At 55.6% G+C, this 20,996-nt stretch overlaps 2 protein-coding genes and 1 non-coding gene across 12 annotated transcripts in view; all 3 read right to left on the reverse strand.

Annotated features, from left to right (window-relative positions):
* Nucleotides 1-1,583: 1,583 nt before the first annotated feature.
* On the reverse strand, nucleotides 1,584-10,224 carry RCC1 (regulator of chromosome condensation 1). 3 transcript variants are annotated; one of them, XM_032710280.1, is made up of 10 exons: nucleotides 10,183-10,224; nucleotides 6,541-6,618; nucleotides 6,273-6,460; nucleotides 5,685-5,864; nucleotides 5,503-5,599; nucleotides 4,846-4,968; nucleotides 4,528-4,683; nucleotides 4,104-4,223; nucleotides 3,574-3,726; nucleotides 1,584-2,918 (listed from the first exon to the last, which is right to left on the reverse strand). In XM_032710280.1, the coding sequence occupies exons 1-10, from the start codon at nucleotides 10,214-10,216 to the stop codon at nucleotides 2,743-2,745; spliced, it is 1,305 nt and encodes a 434-aa protein (XP_032566171.1). In that variant the 5' UTR covers nucleotides 10,217-10,224; the 3' UTR covers nucleotides 1,584-2,742. The 3 variants fall into 3 exon arrangements, with proteins under 3 accessions (XP_032566171.1, XP_032566172.1, XP_032566173.1); XM_032710281.1 differs by lacking the exon at nucleotides 10,183-10,224 and adding an exon at nucleotides 7,447-7,484; XM_032710282.1 differs by lacking the exon at nucleotides 10,183-10,224 and adding an exon at nucleotides 7,257-7,343.
* A 584-nt stretch (nucleotides 10,225-10,808) lies between these two features.
* Nucleotides 10,809-11,014, reverse strand: LOC116798154. Its single transcript, XR_004360827.1, has one exon. It is a non-coding gene; the product is annotated as a small nucleolar RNA SNORA73 family (small nucleolar RNA).
* A 678-nt stretch (nucleotides 11,015-11,692) lies between these two features.
* Nucleotides 11,693-20,996, reverse strand: part of PHACTR4 (phosphatase and actin regulator 4) — a 64,610-nt gene continuing 55,306 nt past the window's right edge. For all 8 annotated transcript variants that reach the window (XM_032710275.1, XM_032710273.1, XM_032710272.1 and 5 more), the window contains 8 exons: nucleotides 18,441-19,017; nucleotides 17,603-17,826; nucleotides 17,003-17,153; nucleotides 16,359-16,414; nucleotides 15,409-15,470; nucleotides 14,521-14,658; nucleotides 13,521-13,597; nucleotides 11,693-12,978 (listed from right to left, as the gene is read on the reverse strand). In XM_032710275.1, the coding sequence (XP_032566166.1) occupies nucleotides 12,963-12,978; nucleotides 13,521-13,597; nucleotides 14,521-14,658; nucleotides 15,409-15,470; nucleotides 16,359-16,414; nucleotides 17,003-17,153; nucleotides 17,603-17,826; nucleotides 18,441-19,017 (1,301 nt within the window). In that variant the 3' untranslated portion in view covers nucleotides 11,693-12,962. The remainder of the gene's footprint in view (nucleotides 12,979-13,520; nucleotides 13,598-14,520; nucleotides 14,659-15,408; nucleotides 15,471-16,358; nucleotides 16,415-17,002; nucleotides 17,154-17,602; nucleotides 17,827-18,440; nucleotides 19,018-20,996) is intronic.

A 20,996-nucleotide genomic window follows, 5' to 3' on the forward strand; every position in this document is an offset into this window, starting at 1 on the left:
AGGGCTGATCCTCTGGAGAGGCTAAAGCCCCCAAATTCCACTTTCCCTCCTTTTGTCTGTAAATTAAAAGCCTTTTAAGCACTTCCAATAGCAACAGATGGGGACTGGGAGTGCAGGGTTGGAGATGTCGACTGGTGGCAGTGAGGAAGGGTCTGGAAGGGTGGAAAACCTCCACCATGGACCGAGGCTGGATCCTGACACAGCCAGGGGTCCCCCCAAACCCTCCCCCAGGACCCAAATTCCTCCTCCTCATCCCCAAAACGCCCCCGATTCACTCAGTGAGTGCAAAACCTCGTTAATGAGACATTTCCCTTTCCTCAATTAAGTTGTTTTCCTTCACCCCCCTCTCCCCCCCGCTGCGTGGGGGCTCATCCTTCCCCCAGTTTCCAGCAGCTTCCCACTGAAGTGTCACTCTGGCTCCCAAGACAACGGTGGCTGATTCATCAGCTCCGAATATTTTAAATCCTATTGTTCTCCTCAGCCCTTCTTCCCCCCCACCACCCCCGTTTCTTGACAATACCAACGGGCTCCTCATTCACAAGGGGATGATCTCCCCCCCCAAAAAAAGGGAATTGCCACACCCGGGGGATGGACACAAAAACCTGCCCGTGCTGGGGATGGGGAGGGACTGGGAGCACTGGGATGGGAGGTCTTGGCTCCCAGGTTCCTGGCAGCTGAGGCTGGTTTTGGAAACAAGACCTCAATGTTGAGCTTGTCACTGGGAATCTGGCCCAAGACAAGAAGCAGTTTCTCTATCAGATATCCAGGTTCCATTTCATGGAAGAGCATCAAATGGTGATGGTCCCCAGGGAGCAGCAGTAGCCACAGGATTAGGGAACACAACCCACAGCGAGGGCAAATTCTGGGCTGGATCCCTGGCAGCAAAACATTTCCCGTTGGCCCCACACCCAAACTTTAGAGGGGAAAATAAAGCCTTTTGCACGCCCAGGACTGAAACCACCAACAGAAACACACCTTGAGGGGTGGAAGGTGGGAGTCCCCAGCCCCCCCCAGCCCATGCTGGACCCCCACGAGGCTGTCCCTGACTGTAATCCCAGCTCATCCCACAGCTCCTGGTGCCCAAAGCCCATCCCAGGCCGGAGGCTCCTTGAGGAACCAGCTCCTGCCCAAAGTAATTAAGTGTAAACAGAGATCTGGGGCTCGGGTCACACGAGGATGTGGGAATTTGCTCCAGTCACACGAGGATGTGGGAATTTGCTCCATCGGTGCCAGTCTCCGTGCTGGAGCACAGGATGTCCAGCTCAGCTCCAGCTCAGCTCCAGCTGTGCCAGGACCCTCCCGGCCGTGCCGTGGGCTCAGCGGTGTCCCTGGAGACCCGGAGACCCCGGGGGTGGCCGGTCAGACAGGCAGGGAGCTGCAGGGAGGGTGACAGGGACGGCAGGGACCATCCCCTCTCCCTGTTCCCAGTTCTCCCAGCGCCTTCTCCTGCTGCCATCCCGCGGCCGTGTCCCGGCACTGCACGGGAACACCGGGACACGGCGGGATCACGGCACCCCTAAAACCAGGCACAGGTCCCAGGGGAGAGGGCTGCCCACCATTCCAAACCACAGGAAAAGCCTGGGCTTACAAAAACTCAGTTTATTCCAAATGTTAAAAGATGACACGTTTTTCTGTTCTTTCTGCCTTGATTAATCGACCAAAATACATTTTCTTTTAAAAAAAAAAAAAAAAAATTCCAACCCCCTTCTGAACCATTGTACAATCCCAGGATTCACACATCCCACACCCCCCCTCCTATTGCTATAACTCAGCTCTTTGCAGACTCCTCCTCACTCCAGGTACCTGGAAGGCACCTCCTGGGAGAGGATGGGGCAGGCCAGGCACAGGGAGCGAGACCAGCTGGATCAGGGAGGTGATGGGGGGGGAGTTGTCTCATTGTTTCGAGCTACTCGAAACATAGCTGGGGGTTGGGTGTCTGCTCAGTGAGGCCCTGACAGCAAATAAAAACTCTTTCCTCAGCAAGGGAAAGAGAAAAAAAACCACTAAGTTCCCACCCGTGGGATGGATTTTGTCGGGTTTCCAAATGGAATGGGAAGGAGGGAGAGCGGCCAGGGCTGCAAAAAGCAGTGCTGGAGGTGGCTGCTCCAGGATGGAGCCTCATTGCCTGGTGGGTTTTGGCTCAGAACTGTGAGGGGTGGGAGGCAGGAGCCCCCCTTCCCATTCTCTTCCAGCAGTCACAGTGTGCCAGGAATCATGCAGCAGTGTTCCCCCTTGCCAGGCAGGATCTCCCCACTGCACCGGGATGCAAGGATAGAGCTCCCTTGGGAACGTTCCTGCTGGGCTGAGATCCCCCTGGAACGAGCTCAGAGGAGTTTGGTGGGTGGCAGTGGACAAATCCAGGCTGGAGAGGTGAAAGGTGTTTGGTGAAGGAGATGGAGGAGCACCCAGATGTGGGCAACATGCTCAGGGAGACGCCCAAACCTGATTGTGCAGCGAAGAACAAGAACCTTCGGCTTGGCCAGGCTGGGAAACATTAAAAAACCAAGACGAGAAGAAGTGCAAAACCCATCCAGGTACAGAGCTGGGATCAGTTTAGGACCAAGCTGATCCCGGGAGCTGACAGAGCACCACGGGCAGACAGACACAACACCTGCAGGGAGAACACAGGAGCACTCCCTGCTCCAGCAACGCCGGTCCCGGGAGCTTCCTGCCCTCCCAGAGCTGGAAATCAGCCCCCCCCCGAGGCGGGTGGGAGGTGTGAGGGGTGTGTGGGTCACTTCATCAGCTCTGCTCCCTGTCCCTGACCAGCAGCACCGTGTGCTGCCCTCCGCTGGACACGGCCAGCACCCGCCGGTTCTCCAGCTGCTTCCCTGTCATCTCCACCGGGCTCCACACGTCGTCCTCCTCCCCGGTGCCCAGCTGGTAGTTGGTGCCCATTCCCCAGGCAAACGCTCGTCCTGCAGCGGAGGGGAGGCAAGGTTTGAGTTCAGGATGGGCTGGAAAGGGGACCCAGCACCCAAATGCAACGAGACTCAGGCTTGGTCCTAAACTGGACGGGTTTTCCACTTCTTCTTGCCCAAACCCAAGGGAACCCAGACCTAAACACAAGGGGACCCAGCACCCAAACCAACAGGAACCCAGCACCCAAACACAAGGGAACCCAGCACCCAAACCCAGGGGGACCAGCACCTCAGGTAGTGGGTTTCTGTGTGCCAGAAACACAGACAAGGAGGAAGAGGAGCCTCAAACAGATGTTCCATCATGTGGCCAATTGGGAGAAATTACTCCTTTTGGGAAGAAAACCAAAGCCACGGCCCCCTCCAAACCATCATTCCCAGAGACACTGTGCACAGGCAGGTGCAGCACCAGAGCACAGGGCTCTGGCAGCAGTGGAGTCAGAGAAGGGACTGGCAGGCCAACAAGCCCCTCCTGGTAAACACCCTGTTGCCACAGGCACACAAACGTATCTGAGCAGCCACCGCCCAGTTGCCCACAGGAGACCAGCACCAGGACCTGGCTGCAGTCCCAACCCACTTGGCAGCGTGTGTGGGGCTGGATGGGTGCAGGGGGGCCGGGATGGAGGGGTGAGGGGCACTCCCAGCCCCCACTCACCGTCGCTGCTGACGGCGTATCCGACGGACGCTCCGCAGGCCACCGAGATGATCCTGGGGAGCTCTGGGATCACCGTGGGTGTGCTCTTCTCCTCTGCCCCCGTCCCCAGGCCCAGCCGGCCGTACTCTGCCCTGCCCAGGCTGTAGGCTTTACCTGGAGCACAAGGGACACACGGGACAGGTGACCTGAGGGGGGCAGAAGCTGCAGCAGGACACAGCCAGGCCCCCTCTCCCCAGGTGTGACTCCTGAAGGGGCATCACTCCTCCCTGCCACACCCCAGAACCCAACCAGGAGGGGCAGGGTGGGACAGAGACGCTTGAGCTCCCCCAAAACCAATAGGGTGCAAGAGCAGAGCGCACAGGTGACTCCAGGTTCCTCCCTGCCCTTTGCTGCAACCTCACACCATCCTTCTTGCCTTGAATACTTGGAGGGCTCCAGCACTTCACCCTCACCCCAACACCTCCCTGGCCAGGATGAGGGCCATGGGAGTCCCCCTTGTCCTGCTCAGTGTGATTCCCAGTGCCACTCACCCTCGGAGTCGACGCAGACCGTGTGGTGCTGCCCACCAGAGAACCCGACCCAGGACTTGGTGGAGTTCTTGAAGCAGGTGAGGTTCTGCGGGGAGAAGCAGGGCTCGGTGTCCTGGGTCCCTGCGGGGTGGGACGCACAAACCCGGCCGGATCAGGGCCACGGGCACACACAGCCCAGGCCAGGCTCCCCCTCTGAGCCACCCACCCTGGGGCTCACCCCCCAGACACCAACACAGCAACCCCCCTCCTGAGCCCCCAGATCAAATTTCTGCTCAAACCTGTTGGTTGCAGGGGCTGGGATCTAACCCAGAGCTATGCGGGGTGATCCCCCCACCCCAATTTCCAGCTCCGGTGTGTCCCTAGTGTCTAGGATTTGGGGCACCCAGGGCAGCACGGGACTGGCAGGAGATCTGGAGGGACTCACCCAGCTGGTGGTAGTTGGAGAGGCCAAATCCATAGATGTGTCCCTCCTGTGTGACAGCAAAAGTGAAATAGGCCCCACAAAAGGTGTCCTGGAAGCGCATTTTGGTTCTTCTTCCTTTGCCTCTGACAGGGACAAGCTGGGGGACCAGCAGCCTCTCTGGGGACAGGAGACAAGGTGTTACACAAGCATTATTCCCTGGATCTAAGGACCCAGCTCACTGCATTCAGGTCACTGATTACACACAAGCACCAGGGACTGGGTCCCTTTGCTCCTCTGGAAAGGCCAATGGATGCAGTTCAAAGAACCAAAGCCACTCACGCAGCCCTTTCCGTCCTCCTCGGTTGGCAAAGAGCGCTGGCACCCTGCCCAGCTGGCCCTGCTCGCCACAGCCACACGTGAACAGGTCACCATCCACCGTCAGCATCACCAGGTGGTCATTCCCTGGGAGAGGAGGGAAGGAGGAGTCATGGAGAAGTGTTCAGCAAGCCCCAGAGGCTGGATCCCACGGGCAAACCCCAGCTTGCTAAAACTCAGAGGAGTGTTTATTGCACCTCGACACCACTCGTGGCACAGCTTAAACCCCCAGGATTTCCCTCTTCCTGATCCCAGGAAACTTCAAAGCAGTTTCTCTGGGAAGGTTTAAGGGTACAGGTGCCCCCCAAACTCCCCCATGCTCTGGACAAGCTCCATGGCTGCTCAGCTCAGCTTCCCCAGGCTTCGCAGAAGGCGAGCGCCGTGACCTTGAGGTTGCGGTCAAGGCATTTTACAGCAGACTGGGTCAAATATTAACTTGACATGTTAATCTGTGGGGGGCAAACCCATCTGTTTGGGCTAAAAGACACACAAGAGAAGAGCAAGCACAGCCTTGCACCAGGCTTGGAGCAGCCAAGAGGGTGGAAAAGGTCACGGACCTTCTGGACCTTCACTTTCCCCCGAGGGTTGCGACACCCTCGTGCACCCTCCCCCAGGGCTCACCTGAGGCTATTTTAACAACGGGGGCATCCAGCTGGAGCAGCAAAGGAGTGGAGCTTGTCTTCATGGGCTCCAGCAGGCCAATCACCCCGTTGTTATCCTGGGTGGAGAGACAGACACAGGGATGTGAGTCACCGGAGCAGCTGCCAAAATGGGAGCTGCCAGCGCCCCAGGGAGCAGCGTACCCGGAAGGAGCCCCACACGAAGACCCTGCCGTCCTCGGTCAGTGCAGCCGTGTGACTGTCCCCTGCTGACACCTGCACCACCTTCTCCTGCAGCTCCACTGGCCCCGGGGAGGTCTCAGACCCTTCCTCCGAGGTGTCGCGCCCCAGGGCACCTTCGTCGTTGCAGCCAAAGGTGTAGATCTGCAGATGGAGAGCGAGGGGTCGGGATGGGGCGGGGACACCTTCCACTAGCCCAGGTTGCTCCAAGCCCCATCCAACCTGGCCTTGGATACTTCCAGGGATGGGGCAACCTGTGCCAGGGCCTCCCCACCCTCACAGGGAACAATTTCTTCCCAATATCCAATCTAAATCTACTCTCTGTCAGTGTGAAGCCATTCCCCCTTGTCCTCTTTCTCTTGTCCAAAGTCCCTCTCCAGCTCTCTTCAAGTTACTCCCTCTGACACCCTAAAATTTCACGGTCCACGTGAGACCACACTCACCCCAGAGCTGCAACAAGACACGAGCAGAGCAGTGCCCAGTCCACCCCTCCTGGCCCAGAACATCCCCTGGGGCTCGGGGGGAAGCTCAGCCCCCCTGCAGTGCACCCACCTTGCCCGTCTGGCCCAGGCACACCGTGTGCATCCCTCCAGCCTCCACCTGCACCACCATCTCCGGCAGCGTCACCAGGGCCGGCTTCTTCCTCTCCATGATGTCCTCGCCCAGGCCCAGCTGGCCCACGTTGCCCTGGCCCAGGGTCAGCACCAGCCCCGGCTGCGTGCGGTGCGACGGGTGGCTGACTGCGGGAGGGAGAACATGCAGGGGTTAGGGGTACAGCCTTCCTGGCAAAGTTCATTCCTGGGGAAAGGGTTTTCCTTACCTTTAATTTTCTTCCTCTCCAGAGGCTCCTCCTCCGGTGCCGGGTTCTTGGCGGTGCGTTTCCCCGGCATGGTGGGACCTAAAGGTCACAAACAGGGGTCACCCACAGGGCCAGTGGTGTTTGGGGCGTCCCCTCCTGCCCTAAAAGCCACCTGAGGGGCTGGGGAATGAGCTGGGCTTTGAGAACCGATCCCTGCTCCTGTTCTGGGAGAATGGAGGGTTGTTCCCTGCAGGTTTGGTCCACACTCCCTATCCTCACTCTGTCAGGTCCAGGAAGGCAGGGAGGGAAGGGGAAAGGTGGAAGGGAAGGAGAAAGGGAAGGGAAAGGGAAGATCGAAGGGGAAAGGAGGAAATGAACGGGGAAGGGAAGAGAAAGTGAAAGGGAAGGGGACAGGAGAAAGGGGAAAGGAAAGGGGAAACAAAACGGAAAACGAAGGGGAAAGGAGGAAGGGAAGAGAAAGGAAGTGGAAAAGGAAGAGGAAAGAAGAAAGGGGGAAGAGAAGGGGAAAGGGAAAAGGAAAGGGAAAGGATGACGGGAAGGGAAAAGGAGAGGGAAAGGGAAGGCGAGGAGGAGCCAGAGGCAGCAGCACCCCGCGAGCTCCCCCTCACCCTAGCCAAGCCGTGTCCATGTCCGTGTCCCTCTCTCCCGTCCCGACCCCCGAGCCCCCCCATCCCGGCCCCTTCCCGCCATTCGAATTCCCCGCGCCGCCGCCTCACGTGGGGCCGCGCAGGCCTCGGCCGGGCCCAGCCTCTCCTCGCGGGGGTCGTCGCTGTCCCTTCGAGCCGCCCGGCTGCGCCGAGGCCGGCTCGGTGCCCTCCGTCCCCGCCGTGCCCGCGTGCCCATCCCAGCCCGCCCGTTCCCGCTCCCGTTCCCGTTCCCGGCCCGGCGCCGCTCCCGCTCCCTCACCGCGCCGCCCGCCGACCTGCGCATGCGCCAGCGCCGCGTGCCGCGGGAGCCGCGCGCGGCAGCGCCCCCTGCCGGCCGGCGGGCACCGGGCAGGGACGAACCACCCGGGGGGACAGAGGGACCGACAGTGGGGACAGGACAGGCGGAGGGACAGAGGGACCGACAGTGGGGACAGAAGGACAGGCGGGGGGACAGAGGGACCGACAGTGGGGACAGAAGGACAGGCGGGGGGACAGAGGGACCGACAGTGGGGACAGAAGGACAGGCGGGGGGACAGAGGGACCGACACGGGGGGCCGAAGGACAGGCGGGGGGGACAGAGGGACCGACAGGGGGGACAGAAGGACAGGCGGGGGGACAGAGGGACCGACAGGGGGAACAGAAGGACGGGGGGGGGGGACAGAAGGACAGGTGGGGGGACAGGGTAGAGGGGACAGGGCAGAAGGACAGGCTGGACAGGTGGAATAGGACAGAAGTACAAGTGGACCAGTAATACAGGTGTCACAGGTAGGACAGACAAGGAAGGACAGAAGTACAAGCTGGACAGAAGTACAGGTGGGATAGGACAGGACAGGATAGGAAGGACAAAAGACAGGGCAGGACAGGACAGGATAGGAAGGACAAAAGACAGGTCAGAAGGACAGGCAGGACAGGACAGGTGGGATAGACAAGGGAGAAGGAAGAAAGGACAGGACAGGAGGACGGGTAGGGCAGGACAGAAGTACAGGTTGGACAGGACAGGTGAGATGGGACAGATAGGACAGGAGAGGTAGGACAGGACAGGTAGGACAGAAAGACAGGTGGGACAGGACAGAAGGATGAGTAGGACAAAAGGACAGGTTTGGCAGTAGGACAGGACAGGTAGCACAGAAAGACGGGGCAGAAGGACAGGCAGGACAAGAGGGACAGGGCAGAAACAGAAGACAAGTAGGGCAGAAGTACAGGTGGGACAGAAGGAAAGGACAGGTGGCACAGAACAAGTAGGACAGAAAGGGCAGAGGGACAGGTAGGGCAGGAAAGGACAGGTGGGACAGAAGGACAGGCAGGTCAGATGGGGCAAGGCAGGTAGGACAGGAGGACAGGGCAGGAGAGGTAGGATAGGCCAGGTAGGACAAGCAGGGCTGACAACTGCCACCCTCAGACAATGTGTTGCCCCCCGGGCAACAAATCCTGTTAGTGTAACTCACTCTTCCTGCCTCTGAACCTCAGCAGTGCCTCCAGCCCAGGCTGAGGCAACAAGAGCTGCTCCCACATTTTCCAGCATCCCACTGCTTAATGTGGAAAATCCACTTCCATTCTCCAAGCAGGAACCAGACTGAGTGTCTTGAGGTGATGGGAGGACAGCAAACTTTCAAGTTTCCCCCCTTATCTAATGGGATGAATCTCCATTCCACTGATTAATTCTGCTCCAGTTAACATGCAAATCCAGCCCCGGGGATGTTCCACACCAAGGGCCTGCAGTTTGGCATTCAAAGGCACTTTTTTAATGAAATCAAGCTCCCAATTGCACCCTCAGCTGATTCACTGGCTCATTTACACAGACCCCGAGGTGCCCTGTGCAGCATCCAGGCCATCAGAAAACCCTTTTGGGAGGGGTATAACCCTGGAATATTTGTTATCCCAGGCTCATGCTGGATCTCCTCAGGCAAGCAGGGGCACATCCATCCCCTGACCCTTTGCCTGTGGATTTTATGTCTGGGGACAGGACAGCCAGGTAACTGCTGGAGGGGATTAACCAATCCCTGCAGAACCTCCCCAAAACCCACCCAAAACCACTCCCCCTAGAACAGGGTGCAGAATTCGTGATCCCCCTCCCTCCTTCCCCCACAAAAGCCACACCCCCAGAGTACAAACTCCATTAACCTATCTGGGTTCAGCCCTTAATGATACGCTTTTGCCTTGATATGATCCCAAACTGAACTTTTAAGCATTACCTGCTCCTAATTCAGATCTAACAGAGGGTTTTTCCACCGTTTGGAGAGGGACACCACCACACCAGAATTCCACTTCCACACAACTGAGAAACACCCAACAGGAGCATCAAGTTCTCCTTAATTTTGATGGATTAACCAGTAGCTCACTCACCAAGAAACACACACCAAGCCAAAGCAAATCAAGTTTATTATATTCTCTAGGGCAGCCAAGTACAGATTTAGAAGCAGCACCGGGCAGGGCTGATTTCAGGGTTCACACACACACACACACAAACTGCTGCTCCCACCCACATCCTGTGAGCCACCCCCCTCCAGGATCAGCTTCCCTGGAATGCCCTTGGCCCACGAGGTCAGAGTGTGGCTTTTCCCTGGCAGCTGGCACTCCCTCTGGATGGGAGGGTGGTTGGCAAGTCCGGATCCACAGGAGAGCACGTGGCTTTTCCCTCACACCCCTCTCCCCCCTCCCAGTTTCAGAGGGCTCCAAAAGCAGCACCTTTCACAGCTGGGCCATCCAGCCCTTTGCTTTTCACTCGCCCTTTATCCACTCCCACCACAGCCCATCCATTTTTCCCATGCACCTCACACACATGTGCCCAGCCCCCAGGCCCTGCTCCCCAAAATCCAGGAGCTGCACATTCCACCAAGCGACCCAGTCACACACGTGGCCATCTCCCAGCACAAGCACATGCTCTGGAAAGCCACCAAAATTTAAGTATCCCCTGCTCCCAGCCAATTAGTGCAAGAACTGGCCTTCAGCTACCACCCCTTTTAACTATTTGGGCCGATTCTCCCAATATACTCACCCTTTCCCACTAAAAATGTATTTTTTTCTGTCATCTCACACAGTATCTGCAATATTTAGGAAAATAAGATTAGTTTTCTTTTTTTCCCACTTCTCATATAACACAAGTAAGGTTGCAAACGCATTATTAATCCCCACTTCAGCAAAAATTTTTTATTTCTTCACTGCAAAGATTTATGAACGGAGCTTTCTTCCTCTTTTAAAGAGTCAGGACCCGCTTTTTTTACCCACCCGTGAAACCAAAATCCAACAAAAATCTTAAAAGCTAGGAACGGCTGAGCCAAACTTTGTGTTAAGCAACACCTACATAGTCTGGATTGGAGTTTAATCACTTTAAGCCGATCCAACTGTCCCATAAGAGGCTTAGAAACGGTTAAAGCCGATTAAAAGTACGTTTAAATTTTTAAGTGAACAGTGTAATTACAGTTTAAATTTTAAAGAGAACAGAACACATATTTATGCACTTACCTTTCAGAATCGCGTTACTCTCGATCTTTCCTTAAGCTTTACAACTGGAAAGGGAAAAGAAAGTTTTTTAAGGAATTGCTCGGGAGATATATTTTTTTCTCTCTCCCCCTCTCCCCCCTCCAGCCCCGCACGCGTCTCCCGCCCCATCCCGCGTGTGCGAATTGTTTCCTGCATGGTTTGTCTCCTCTGTAACGGCCCGGGGGCTCAGAGAAGCAGTAGGAATATGCAGGCTGCAGGCTCGGTGGCCCGGCTTGTTCTCCAACGTCGTGGAAGGGGACTGTACGTCACGGGCCCGAGGGCCTGCGCTCCCGTGCGCCACACGGACAGAGCCGAGAGAGAGCGACTTCTCCGGATATCCACGTTGGGTTTGGGTTTTTAGACTTATAACCCCCTAAACACTCCCGCGCTCCGCAGAGCACACGCGTGGCCACGCGATACTCACGCTGGAGCGAGCTGGGCGGGTCGGGCTGGGCAGGCGACAGCGTAACCTGTGGAAAGAGGAGCAGGCCGTGAGGGACTGCTGAGGCGCACCCTCCGCCACGTGTAACTCACGGCCTGTTTTAGAGCTAAAAGGAGATGCGGTGTCCCTGTAGGCGGCTTCATGGCCACGAGGGCCCTACAGCATAGCGAAAGAGGATTAAAAATGGGTAAAAGAGCATCAGACCTACCAGCAACATCAACGGGTCCTCGGCGAGAAAAAGGCCGACCACTCCCCGCGCCGCGGCATTTATAGAACGTGAAAGGGGGCGTGGAAAAGCGCGCATGCGCACCAAGTAGGGGGCGGAGTTAAACCGTACATGGGCATGAGCAGTGAGCAAGGGGAGGGGCCAGACTCCCCGGGGTGGTGAGTAAAGGGGCGGGGCCAGAGGCGCCTGCGCAGTGGCGGCGGTGACGGTTGGAAAACTGGGAAACCCCGCCCCCTCCGGGAGGCGCCGCCATGATGGATCTACCACCCCCAGCCCCGCCCCCTCAGGGGCCGGTCCCGCCCCTTCGGGCCCCAGCGGTTAAAAACACCACAAAAACACTTTACTTTTTTTTAAAAAAAAAAAAAATCCTAAAATACTTTTATTCCATAGTTAAAATCTGTTGCTGAGGAGACTGATATACAACGCAATGGTTTAAAGTCTACAGGTGGCTGTACAGGGGGGGAGCTGTGAGGGAAGAACCTTCGCCATGTCACATGAGGGTGCCAGGCCAAGGCTGGGCTGTTGCCACCCTGCCTGTGAACAAGGCAAAACCCCTCTCCCCATCCCCACGCTCCCTTCCCTCACAAGTGGCATCTCACACATGGTTTAGGTTTTGTGCATAATACAGCAGTGGCCTATAACAGATTCTTTTTTTTTTTTTTTAAACCCCACATTTCAGAAGAGAAATATCATCTTTTTAAGGTCACTTTTTAAATCTCTTCCTCCACTCCCTTCGACCCACACAGTGAAATTCATCAAGTTTCCAGTAGGTTTAGCTGTAAAAATGAGAAAAAAAGGCAAGTTTCAACCCTGATTTGGGAGAGTAAAAAACATCTGAGAGGAAGCCACAATAAAAAGGATTGACTACTCTCACCTTTTCCCCAAATTAAAAAGTTTTAAAAGGCAACAGTCATTTTTCTGGTTCTGTAATTTGTTAAACAATCCTAGATATATCTCAAGATCTGTTATTAACATCACAGCAAGTGTGAGAGGGTGGGGAGGGAATGTTTTATACATCTGTGGTTTTTGTTGGTTTTGTTTGTGGTTTTTTTTTTTTTTACAAAAAGGATGCAGCATATGTTAATACCTATACAGTTCCCTTCCAGCACAACAAACCGTTGGTCAGTAGTGATTCAGGACATTAAGGACATGACAGAAACAAGCAAAACCCCAAAAAAATAACGAGTGACATGTCAGTTGTGTGCCAGGTTTCTCTGTACACAGCTAATATACACACACACGTGCTTCCAAGCACATCCTCTCCTCAGCTTCCCAACACTAGAGCTGCCTTTTTTTCTTTTTTTCCTCCCCTTCCTCGTGGAAAAGAGGAGGAATTGCATCCCAAAAAGGAGTCTGTTCCCCTGGCCATGGTCTCCTGGCAGGGGGTTATTGCTGAGCCACACGAGGTATAGTGTCAGTTCCAGCCTGATGGCACGAGAGACGTGTTTGTTCCAGTGAAATGCTACATTCAGACAGGATTCCCCTTTCCCTGGCTGAAAGCCCTTTTCTGGACATGGTTGGAAGGCAAATCTTGGAAGAGCCAGGGTTCCACCCTCGCTGTACTGCCTAGGAGAGGGACGCAGAGAACTTCCAGGCCTCTCGGGTCTCTTGCTCCCTTCTTGGAAGATTATGGTCGATGGTACCTGAAAGCCAAGTGAAAAATCTGAGTGTTGTCCAGGTTAAATGGTTTTATGGCCAAAGAGGGTAAATTGAATTATCTCAGAGCTCCCAGCCCTCAGGGAAGCTGTAAACATCAAACAATTTCACCTTTTGTGCTCTGCAAACAACTCCACCTCACAAAGCTGGAAGGAAAAGAATCCCTTGGGCCACAAATTCACAGGTGACTTCACAGATAATATCCCAGCTCATTACCAAGGTGTTTCATGGTTGTGGCTTCTCTAGCCCCAGAAAAGTCCACTCCAGCTGCAAGGTCACACTGGTTTCAGATGCATTGCAAACCAGTCACTGGTCACTTTGAGTTTCCAGGGTGGAAGCCCCAATTTTTTAAGGAAAACCAACCCACTTTGTGTCTGCTACTGCTCTGATCGCCCCTCACCACCAAGGCAGGAGGGGACATTCAGTCTCCCATTTCTGCACAGACAATTTTTCTGCTCCTCAGCACAGCACCCAAGGGCAGAACTCTAACAGCTCCTACAAGACAAACTCTTGAGTAACATGTTCTCACCTCGTGAACTGCTTGCTCTCCTCATGCACTTCCATTTCAGAGCTCTTAAACTCATTCAGCTCCTTCCTGATGGCCGCCTGCACAGAGAGGGAGATTATTTTTTGAGAAAGGAAAGGGCTCAGGTTGCAGCAGCCACACCAGCTTTGGCAGTTCAGTTCACACTAAATTGAATTTAATCTGTCCCACCTCCACCACCTCAGGGCTGGGCAGTCCCACAGGTGGCCAGGGAGGACAAGGACAGACTTCCCTGCCAGCTTTTTGCCTGAGCCTGCAAGGAACAACATTCCTCTGACCCCTGGCCTGCATCCTTGGTGTGTCCAGGAAGGGAAAGGAGCTGGGGAAGGGTCTGGAGCACCAGGAGTGATGGAGGGAGCTGGGGGGTCTCAGCCTGGAGAAAAGGAGGCTCAGGGGGGACCTTCTTGTGCTCTACAACTCCCTGACAGGAAGGGGGTCGAGCTCTGTTCCCAGGGAACAAGAGACAGGATGAGAGGAAATGGCCTCAAGTTGCACTAGGGGAGGTTTAGATTGGATATTAAGGAAAATTTATTCACCAAAAGGGTTGTCAAACCCTGGAAGAGGCAGCCCAGGGCAGTGGTGGAGTCACCATCCCTGGAAGTGCTCAAAGAACACGTGGATGTGGCACTTGGGGACATGGGTTAGTGATGAACGTGGTGGTGCCAGGTCAAAAGTTGGACTCCATGATCTCAGAGGGCTTTTCCAACTTAAACCATTCCATCATTTTATGATTCTTACATCACTCAGAAGCTGATGCAGAGGCCATGCTACCCTGCAGCCCCTGCCCCCCTGGGCTCCACCTCACCATGAGGCAGCAGGAAGCAGAGCTGGCACAGCACACACAGGTAAAGGGACTGTGGTGGTGCTCGGTGGGAGGGCAGAGGGAAAGATGAAGAGGTGAAGCAAGAGGAACAGAGCAAATCTCCTTGGCTCCCACCCTGGTGTGGCTCCCCTCCCCACCTGGGGCCAGGACACTCCCTGTTACCTTGTCAGCTGGTGTCAGCTTTGTCCACGGCTTATCCGCTCGCCGGTCATAGTCCTGAGCATCTGTTACTTCCACGTATTCATTAAACCTCAGGATCTTCCTGGCCTGCAGCTCTGCCACCGTAGGCCTTTGGCTAAGCTGAACACCAGCAAGAACAAAGGAGGTTAGTCTGAGCCTTGTCCACCAAGCAGATCAGGGCTAAGCACCCTGAGCAAAACTAAAACCAGTTCCCTCGCTGGGGCTGAGCCACAGACACTGCCAGGTCCTGCTCACATCCTGCAAGGGAGCAGGCAAACCCTCTTACAGACTGGATATTCCCATTTGGATCATCAGGCAGAACCCAGGACACATTGCCACAAAGAAGGAAGACAAAAGGTTTGGGAATATCTATTAAATGGTGAGCCCTGCATGACACCCCTCAACTCAACCCTAGCAATGGCAACACTCACATTTCACACCCACAGGCCCCGAGGAAGCTTTTCCCAGCCATGAGTAACAATCCCAAGTAACCCGGATGTAACAGCTCAAAGCAGCTGTTTGCTCTGCTCGGCTCCCACACCGCTGCTGCTTTAGAAATGAGTTTTAGGGAGCCTGGTGTGAGTCGTGGCCGTTGAAGAGCTGTGTTAGAGCAGAGAGGTTTGCTGGCCTGGCAGGTGCCAGGTGCCAAATTTAGTTCTCGTTACGCTCGCTGCCAGCTCAGATCCGTCACTGCCAACGGCGCCAGCGGCTCCCCGCGGGCGACAGCCCACGTGCCAAAGTCCCCGCAGCCCGAGGGCGCTGGGGACACTTACACAATGGCCCCGTGACTGCCCCCACAGCACGGTGCCCACGCCGTGCCCGTTGCCACCAGCCCTGCCAGGTGGCCGTCGCCACGGGGGCCAGCAGTACCTTTCTGGTGAGCCGGCGCTTGATCTCGCGCTTCTCAGCTTGACGGTCAGCTTCATTCTTTGCTGCCAAGGGGGGGGAAAAATACATTTTTCATGTAAGCATCGGGCTTTGGGAAGGGAATTCAGGGTCTGAACGAAGCAGAGTGAGGAGCTGCATCGGATTATCTACACATCTGAAGGCTCACCGTGGCATGTGTGCACTCAGGACGGGCACAGAGCGCAGCCCAACTCAACACAGAGTCACCTCCTGGACTACGAGGAGCCATACAGCCCTTAAACAGCACTGAGTCATTCTCGTGCTAAAGACTAAGGCCTGTGTTGCCAAAATACATCCCAGCCACTCTGCAGCTCAGTCCTCCCCAAAGGTATTAGAGTTTAAAAGAAAAGAACAGCACAGATAAATATTTTAAATGGAAACTTCCTGAACTGACATTTCCCTTTCCTCACGATGTTTATTTAAAACTTTTGCAGAACAAGATATGGCCAAGAGAAACAGCCCTGACTGAGCGATGCACTGCTGCTTTTGGGATCATGCAGTGCAATGCTGTAATGTCTGGACCACAAATGAAAGTCCAGCCCAAACAAAACACCTTTCACAGCCCTTGCTGGGTAACAGCAGAGTCTGAACCAGCTCACACACTCTGAGGTGCCAGGCAGGAATGGTTGGAGTTGGAAGGGACATCAAAGATCACCTGCCATGGGCAGGGACACCTTCCACTAGCCCAGGTTGCTCCAAGCCACATCCAACCCAGACCTGGACACTTGCAGGGATGGGGCAGCCACAGCTTCTCTGGGCAACCTCTGCCAGGGCCTCCCCACCCTCATATGGAAGAATCTCTTCCCAAAATCTAATGTAAACCTGTTTCAGTTTAAAACCATCCCCTCCCAATGAACTAAGACATTACAGGCAAACGCTGCATTTCTCAGGACCCCCACACAAGTGCTACTCACGCTGCAGGATGTTCCTCTGCTCCAGCTCTTCTGCTGTGGGTCTCTGGCTCAGTCGCCTGAAAAATGTGTGACAAGTGCATTATGTTGTATCTGGTCACTCCTCAGCTGGGGATGAAGGACACAACTGCCTGGTTTTGGTGCTCTGGAGAGCCTCCTCCACACCCCTCATTCGCCAGTGGGGATCACTGCTGCTCTGTTTGTGCTCTGCTCTGCTCAAACGGCTGCTCAGCCACCAGCACAGCTCTGGGAAGGGCTATGGACCCTCAGAAAGCAGCTGTGCAGGGAACTCAAGCACAGAGCGGAGCCTGGACTATCACCAGCTTTACCCACCCACCCTTCACCCATCCACACCTTTCTACACCATCTGTATTTTACATTTCTGCAGACCTTGAGATTTTCCCTTCCCGTTCCACTTAACCTCTGGAACCAGGGGCCTGTCAGGGGCTATTGCTCAACTCCAAGAGGAACTCCCAACTTTCCTAAGCAGGGAGGAACAGCAACACTCATCCTCCCAGCCCTGCTCCAGCTGCCGTGCCCAACCACCCACCCTATTGCAGCACAGGCTGCTTAGACAAGGCACCAGCTTTGCCCATTCCCCACCCCAGCCAGCAGTTCAGACAGATCACCCTCCTTGTTCTCTGTACCTGATGAGCGTCGTCCCGATCTGGTGCCGGATCTCATTCCACTCCTCCTTGCTCTTCCGAGGGAAGACGATCTTGTCCTCCTGCGGCGCGGTCGCGTTCCCCAGCTTTATAGCCAGCGTGTCTTTCCTCTTCACCTTGTTGGCCAACGTGCCTGCGGGGAGGGAGAGCAATGGGATGCAGCTCAAGGCTGCAGAGCCTGAGCACAGTGATCCCAGCCCCGATCCCTGGCAGTTGTGCTCCCCCTGAGGGAGAACCGTCCTCTCTCCTCGTGTTTCCCGAGCTCTGTGCTACGCAGCAGCATCCAGCGCTCCTGTGTGACGCCACATGCTCACCTAAAGCTGTCCCACCTGAGGGGCTGGGACAGCACAGGCTGCTGCAGGAGCCATCTGCAACTGGAGGGGTGCACTCAGCAGGTGAGAGCACAGGTTTGGCTGCAGAGCCTTGCCAAAAGCGAGGCAGAGGACATGTGGTACATCATGAAACCGAGAACCAGCCGCTCTGCAGTGCTGTGGGAACCAGCTCTTTGATCCAGAGCTCAGTACAGCCAGGCACGGGTTCAGCAGAGAAATAAAAAAGCCAGCTGCAATGTCAAAGCCTTACTGTTATGGCTTTCATCTTCCTCCTCATCCTCGTCATCTTTGTACAGGATGGGCCCCTCCGAGTCAGAGTCGCTCATCCCTTCGTCTCCTTCCTGCTCCTCTGGCAGGACCTGGGGTACCAGTTTGGGGATGACTGTGACAGATGGCACATCTCCAATATATACACGAGGACACGGATTCTGCTCCTCTTCCTGGTCTTCTTCTTCCTCTTCCTCATCGTCTGGACTAACGAGAAGGACACTGTTACACCTCTTAACACATGGCACAGGGGCTGGGGAAGATCCTTGGGATCAACAACTCATTAGCTCTCCCCAAGGGAGCCCAGGAAACAGAGGTGCAAGAGCCATCCCAGGATCCTGCACTGTCCCCTTTCCCCAAAGCACAGGGAACTCTGGCAGAGAAAATGCCTGAGGCAGGTTCTGCAGAACCAAACAGCCCTCTGACCCCACACTACTTTGGGACTTGCAGGTTCAGCTCTGCTATAACAAGACAGCCCTTTTCCCATTTCAGTTTTGCAAAATGAGAGGCTAAGGAAGGCCACAAATGGACGGAATCCAAGACCTTGTTTTGTCTTGGTGCAATAAAGACAGGCCAGGCCTGGATTCCTGGCATCAGCCTGTGTTTGCAGTCTGGAACCCATTTCCCTTTGTGAGCAGTAAAATCCCAGAACCAGGGGTAATTTCACCGGGAAGTTGTTCTGGCCCTTAAGAGGCTGAGACACAGATTTGGCCAACACAGAAAGTGGTTTCAGCAGAGACACCAGGCCTGCCCAGAGCCCTCCTCACCACCACAGGCTCTCAGGAGCTGCCAGAGCCAGCACACGTCCAGGGGGTACTCACACTTTGAGCATCTCGATGGTGACGGGCAGGGACCTCGTCCTGCCCAGGGTGCCATTGTCATCCCCGAATCCATCGTTCTCAAAGAGCAGGGAGTGAGCCCTGTGGGACCCCTCGGGAGGGGGGGTGACGGGCAGGGGGCTGTTCAGAGCCTGCTGGATCCGGATGTGCAGCGGGATCTGGGGCAGGCGGGGCAGCACGTGGGGTTCTCCAAAGCCTTGCTCCGCTGTCCTCTTCAACACTTCCACGGACCTGAACTCTTCTGGGGGTGGAGGGGTCTCGCTGGGCAGGTCCAGGGAGCGTGGGGGGTCCAGGGTGGGGGCAGGGGTGGGCAGGGGCATGCGTGGGGGCTCGGGGGGCACGTGTGTGGGCAGGGGCGGTGAGGGCGAGGGCGGCGGGTGAGCCGAGCTCACGTGCAGCGGGATCGGCGCCGGGCGAGTCGCCGTCCCCGTCCTGTCGTTGGGGGGCTTGGAGGGGACAACCTCTGAGGTGTTGTTGGGCACGATGCCCCTCTTCGGGGGGAGAGGAGGGGAAGGCTTGGACAAGGCGGTACCACTGTTCATTGCTTGGGAAAGTTCCGCTGGAAATGAAAACCACAAAAGCCACGGTGTTTAACGGGGAATTTTCCAGATACCCTTCAGCAGTGTGGATGAAGCACAGCCAGGCAGAGCCCAGGACTGAGCAGACTCTGCTGCTTCTTACTGGAACGCGGTGCCAGAAATAACCAGGTTGCAAGGCTCTAGTTTGTCCTTCCTGCAGCAAAGGTAAGACTTGGGAGAGCAGCCAAAAACGAGCAGGCTGGGAGAGATCCTGCTGCTCTGGAGAGAGAGGAATGGCACCAGCCCTCAAGTGACAGCACAGGGAGCTCGCCCAGGAACGCGGGCACTTTATGGCTGTATTTACACCAACAAAGGAATCTGACACATCCAGGACACCCTAGACTCCAGCTGTGTTAACAGCCCCCCTGCACATTAAAGAACATTTTGGAAAGTCTCAAAAAGTCCTAAAGTCCTACCTTTTGCTCAAAGGCAAAAGTCAGCAGAGCTGCAGGTAGCAGCGTGCTCCTCCCACTTCCACTCACCCATCAGACCCAGCCCGAGAACACCCTGCTGGGCCAGCAGCTCCTCAGGATGAGATTCCACTCTACTCCCTCTGAACTCTGTTCCTTAATGCCCAAATAAACTACAAAATAACTAGCAAAACTTCCCAGAATACCTAAAAGCCTTGAGCCTACGTATCTGCTGTGTGATGGAGGAGAGAGGGAGAAACGGAGACACAGGAAATGCCTGCAGTGGGCAACCTCAGGTTCCTCAAACCCCGCTCCACTCCTAGGGAAGAAACTGCACCAGTGAAGACAGCTCTTCCCTTAGGAGTTTGCAGCCTTTAACATCCACATATCCATGGCTCCTGGGGCTTGGAAAGGCTTTGCCTGAAGCGGGTGAGACTTGCTGCTCGTTCCCCCGGAGGGGGTGATGTGACACACCCGTGCTGTGACACACCCGGTGTTGTGACACACCCGTGTGCCCGGCGCGGAGCCGGGAGGGACCCGCAGCGCAGGCACCGCGAGAGGGTGCTGCGAGCAGGAGGGAGCGTTCCGGAGATAAGGCCGCATAGCTGGAGAGAGGTGGGCACATTTTTGGGATGTTTAGCATTTTCAGACTTTCCCCTCGTAGATTAAGGGTAAGATTGTGCAAAACACCGAGTGCCCTCAGCTCCAGCCCAGGGGGCTCCAGTGTCTCCTGAAACATGCCCTGGGGCTGCTGCCAAGCTCTGGGACAGCAGGACAGCACCCTGTTCCCTGCTTGCTTGTTCAGGCTGCTGCTGAATAAATTCCCACTCCCCAGAAGGCTTTCCTGAGCCTTATTTTCAGCTGCTGCATCAGACACAAGAACTGCTCTGAGAATGAGCATCGTCAGGAATTTTAGGACAAAGGGGTGACCTTTCCTCTCCCCTCCCTTCCCCTGCACACCCCCGTGGCTGTTGGGAAAAAGCAGGATGGCTCTGAACAGATGTTGGACACACTCCTGTCTCCAGCCACACTTCTCGTTCCACAAGTACCTCCTGCAATTAGCACTGGGGCATTTCAAATGCCATCTGCAGCGTGTGCAAGCAGCTTAAAGAAAACAAGAAGGTATTTCATGGAGTGCTCGGGCATGGCCAGGCTAATCAAGCTGGTCTGGCACACTGGAGTGTTTAACACCATAGCAAGGTCACTTGCAAAACCTGCCAGAGCAAGGTGAGCCCCGAGCAGAGCAGAGCCATCAGCTCACACTGAAAGCTCAGGCTACTTCAGATGGCAACTTGCACATCCACCACTGCCTCCCAAACCACACCTGGGTAACGCCTCCAGTTTCTGTGATAACAGTGCAAACCTGTGGGACTGATCTTCCCAGGAGCCTCCCTCCTCCTCTGTGTCCAGAGATTAGGAGGTGTCTGTGACAGAACTGTCTGAGGTACAAACAGACTGCATGGAAGTCATCCCAGCTCTCAATGTTGCATCTTTAAGACACCCCCCAGAACTCCTACAGAGAGCAGAGACTACACGAGCTTTAAGAAACT

Source organism: Chiroxiphia lanceolata, chromosome 24, assembly GCF_009829145.1.
Source record: "Chiroxiphia lanceolata isolate bChiLan1 chromosome 24, bChiLan1.pri, whole genome shotgun sequence".
NCBI classification, from domain to species: domain Eukaryota; kingdom Metazoa; phylum Chordata; class Aves; order Passeriformes; family Pipridae; genus Chiroxiphia; species Chiroxiphia lanceolata.

Excerpts from the sequence above, each read along its gene's own strand:
- RCC1 (XM_032710280.1), bottom strand. The coding sequence starts at position 10,216 with ATGACAGAAAAAAATACATTTTTAGTGGGAAAGG. Across the intron at positions 5,865-6,272 it reads GCCTGGGCCAGACGGGCAAG|ATCTACACCTTTGGCTGCAA; the intron begins GTGGGTGCACTG and ends CTCCATCTGCAG. Across the intron at positions 4,684-4,845 it reads AGGAGGACGGAAAGGGCTGC|AGAGGCTGCTGGTCCCCCAG; the intron begins GTGAGTGGCTTT and ends TCCTGTCCCCAG.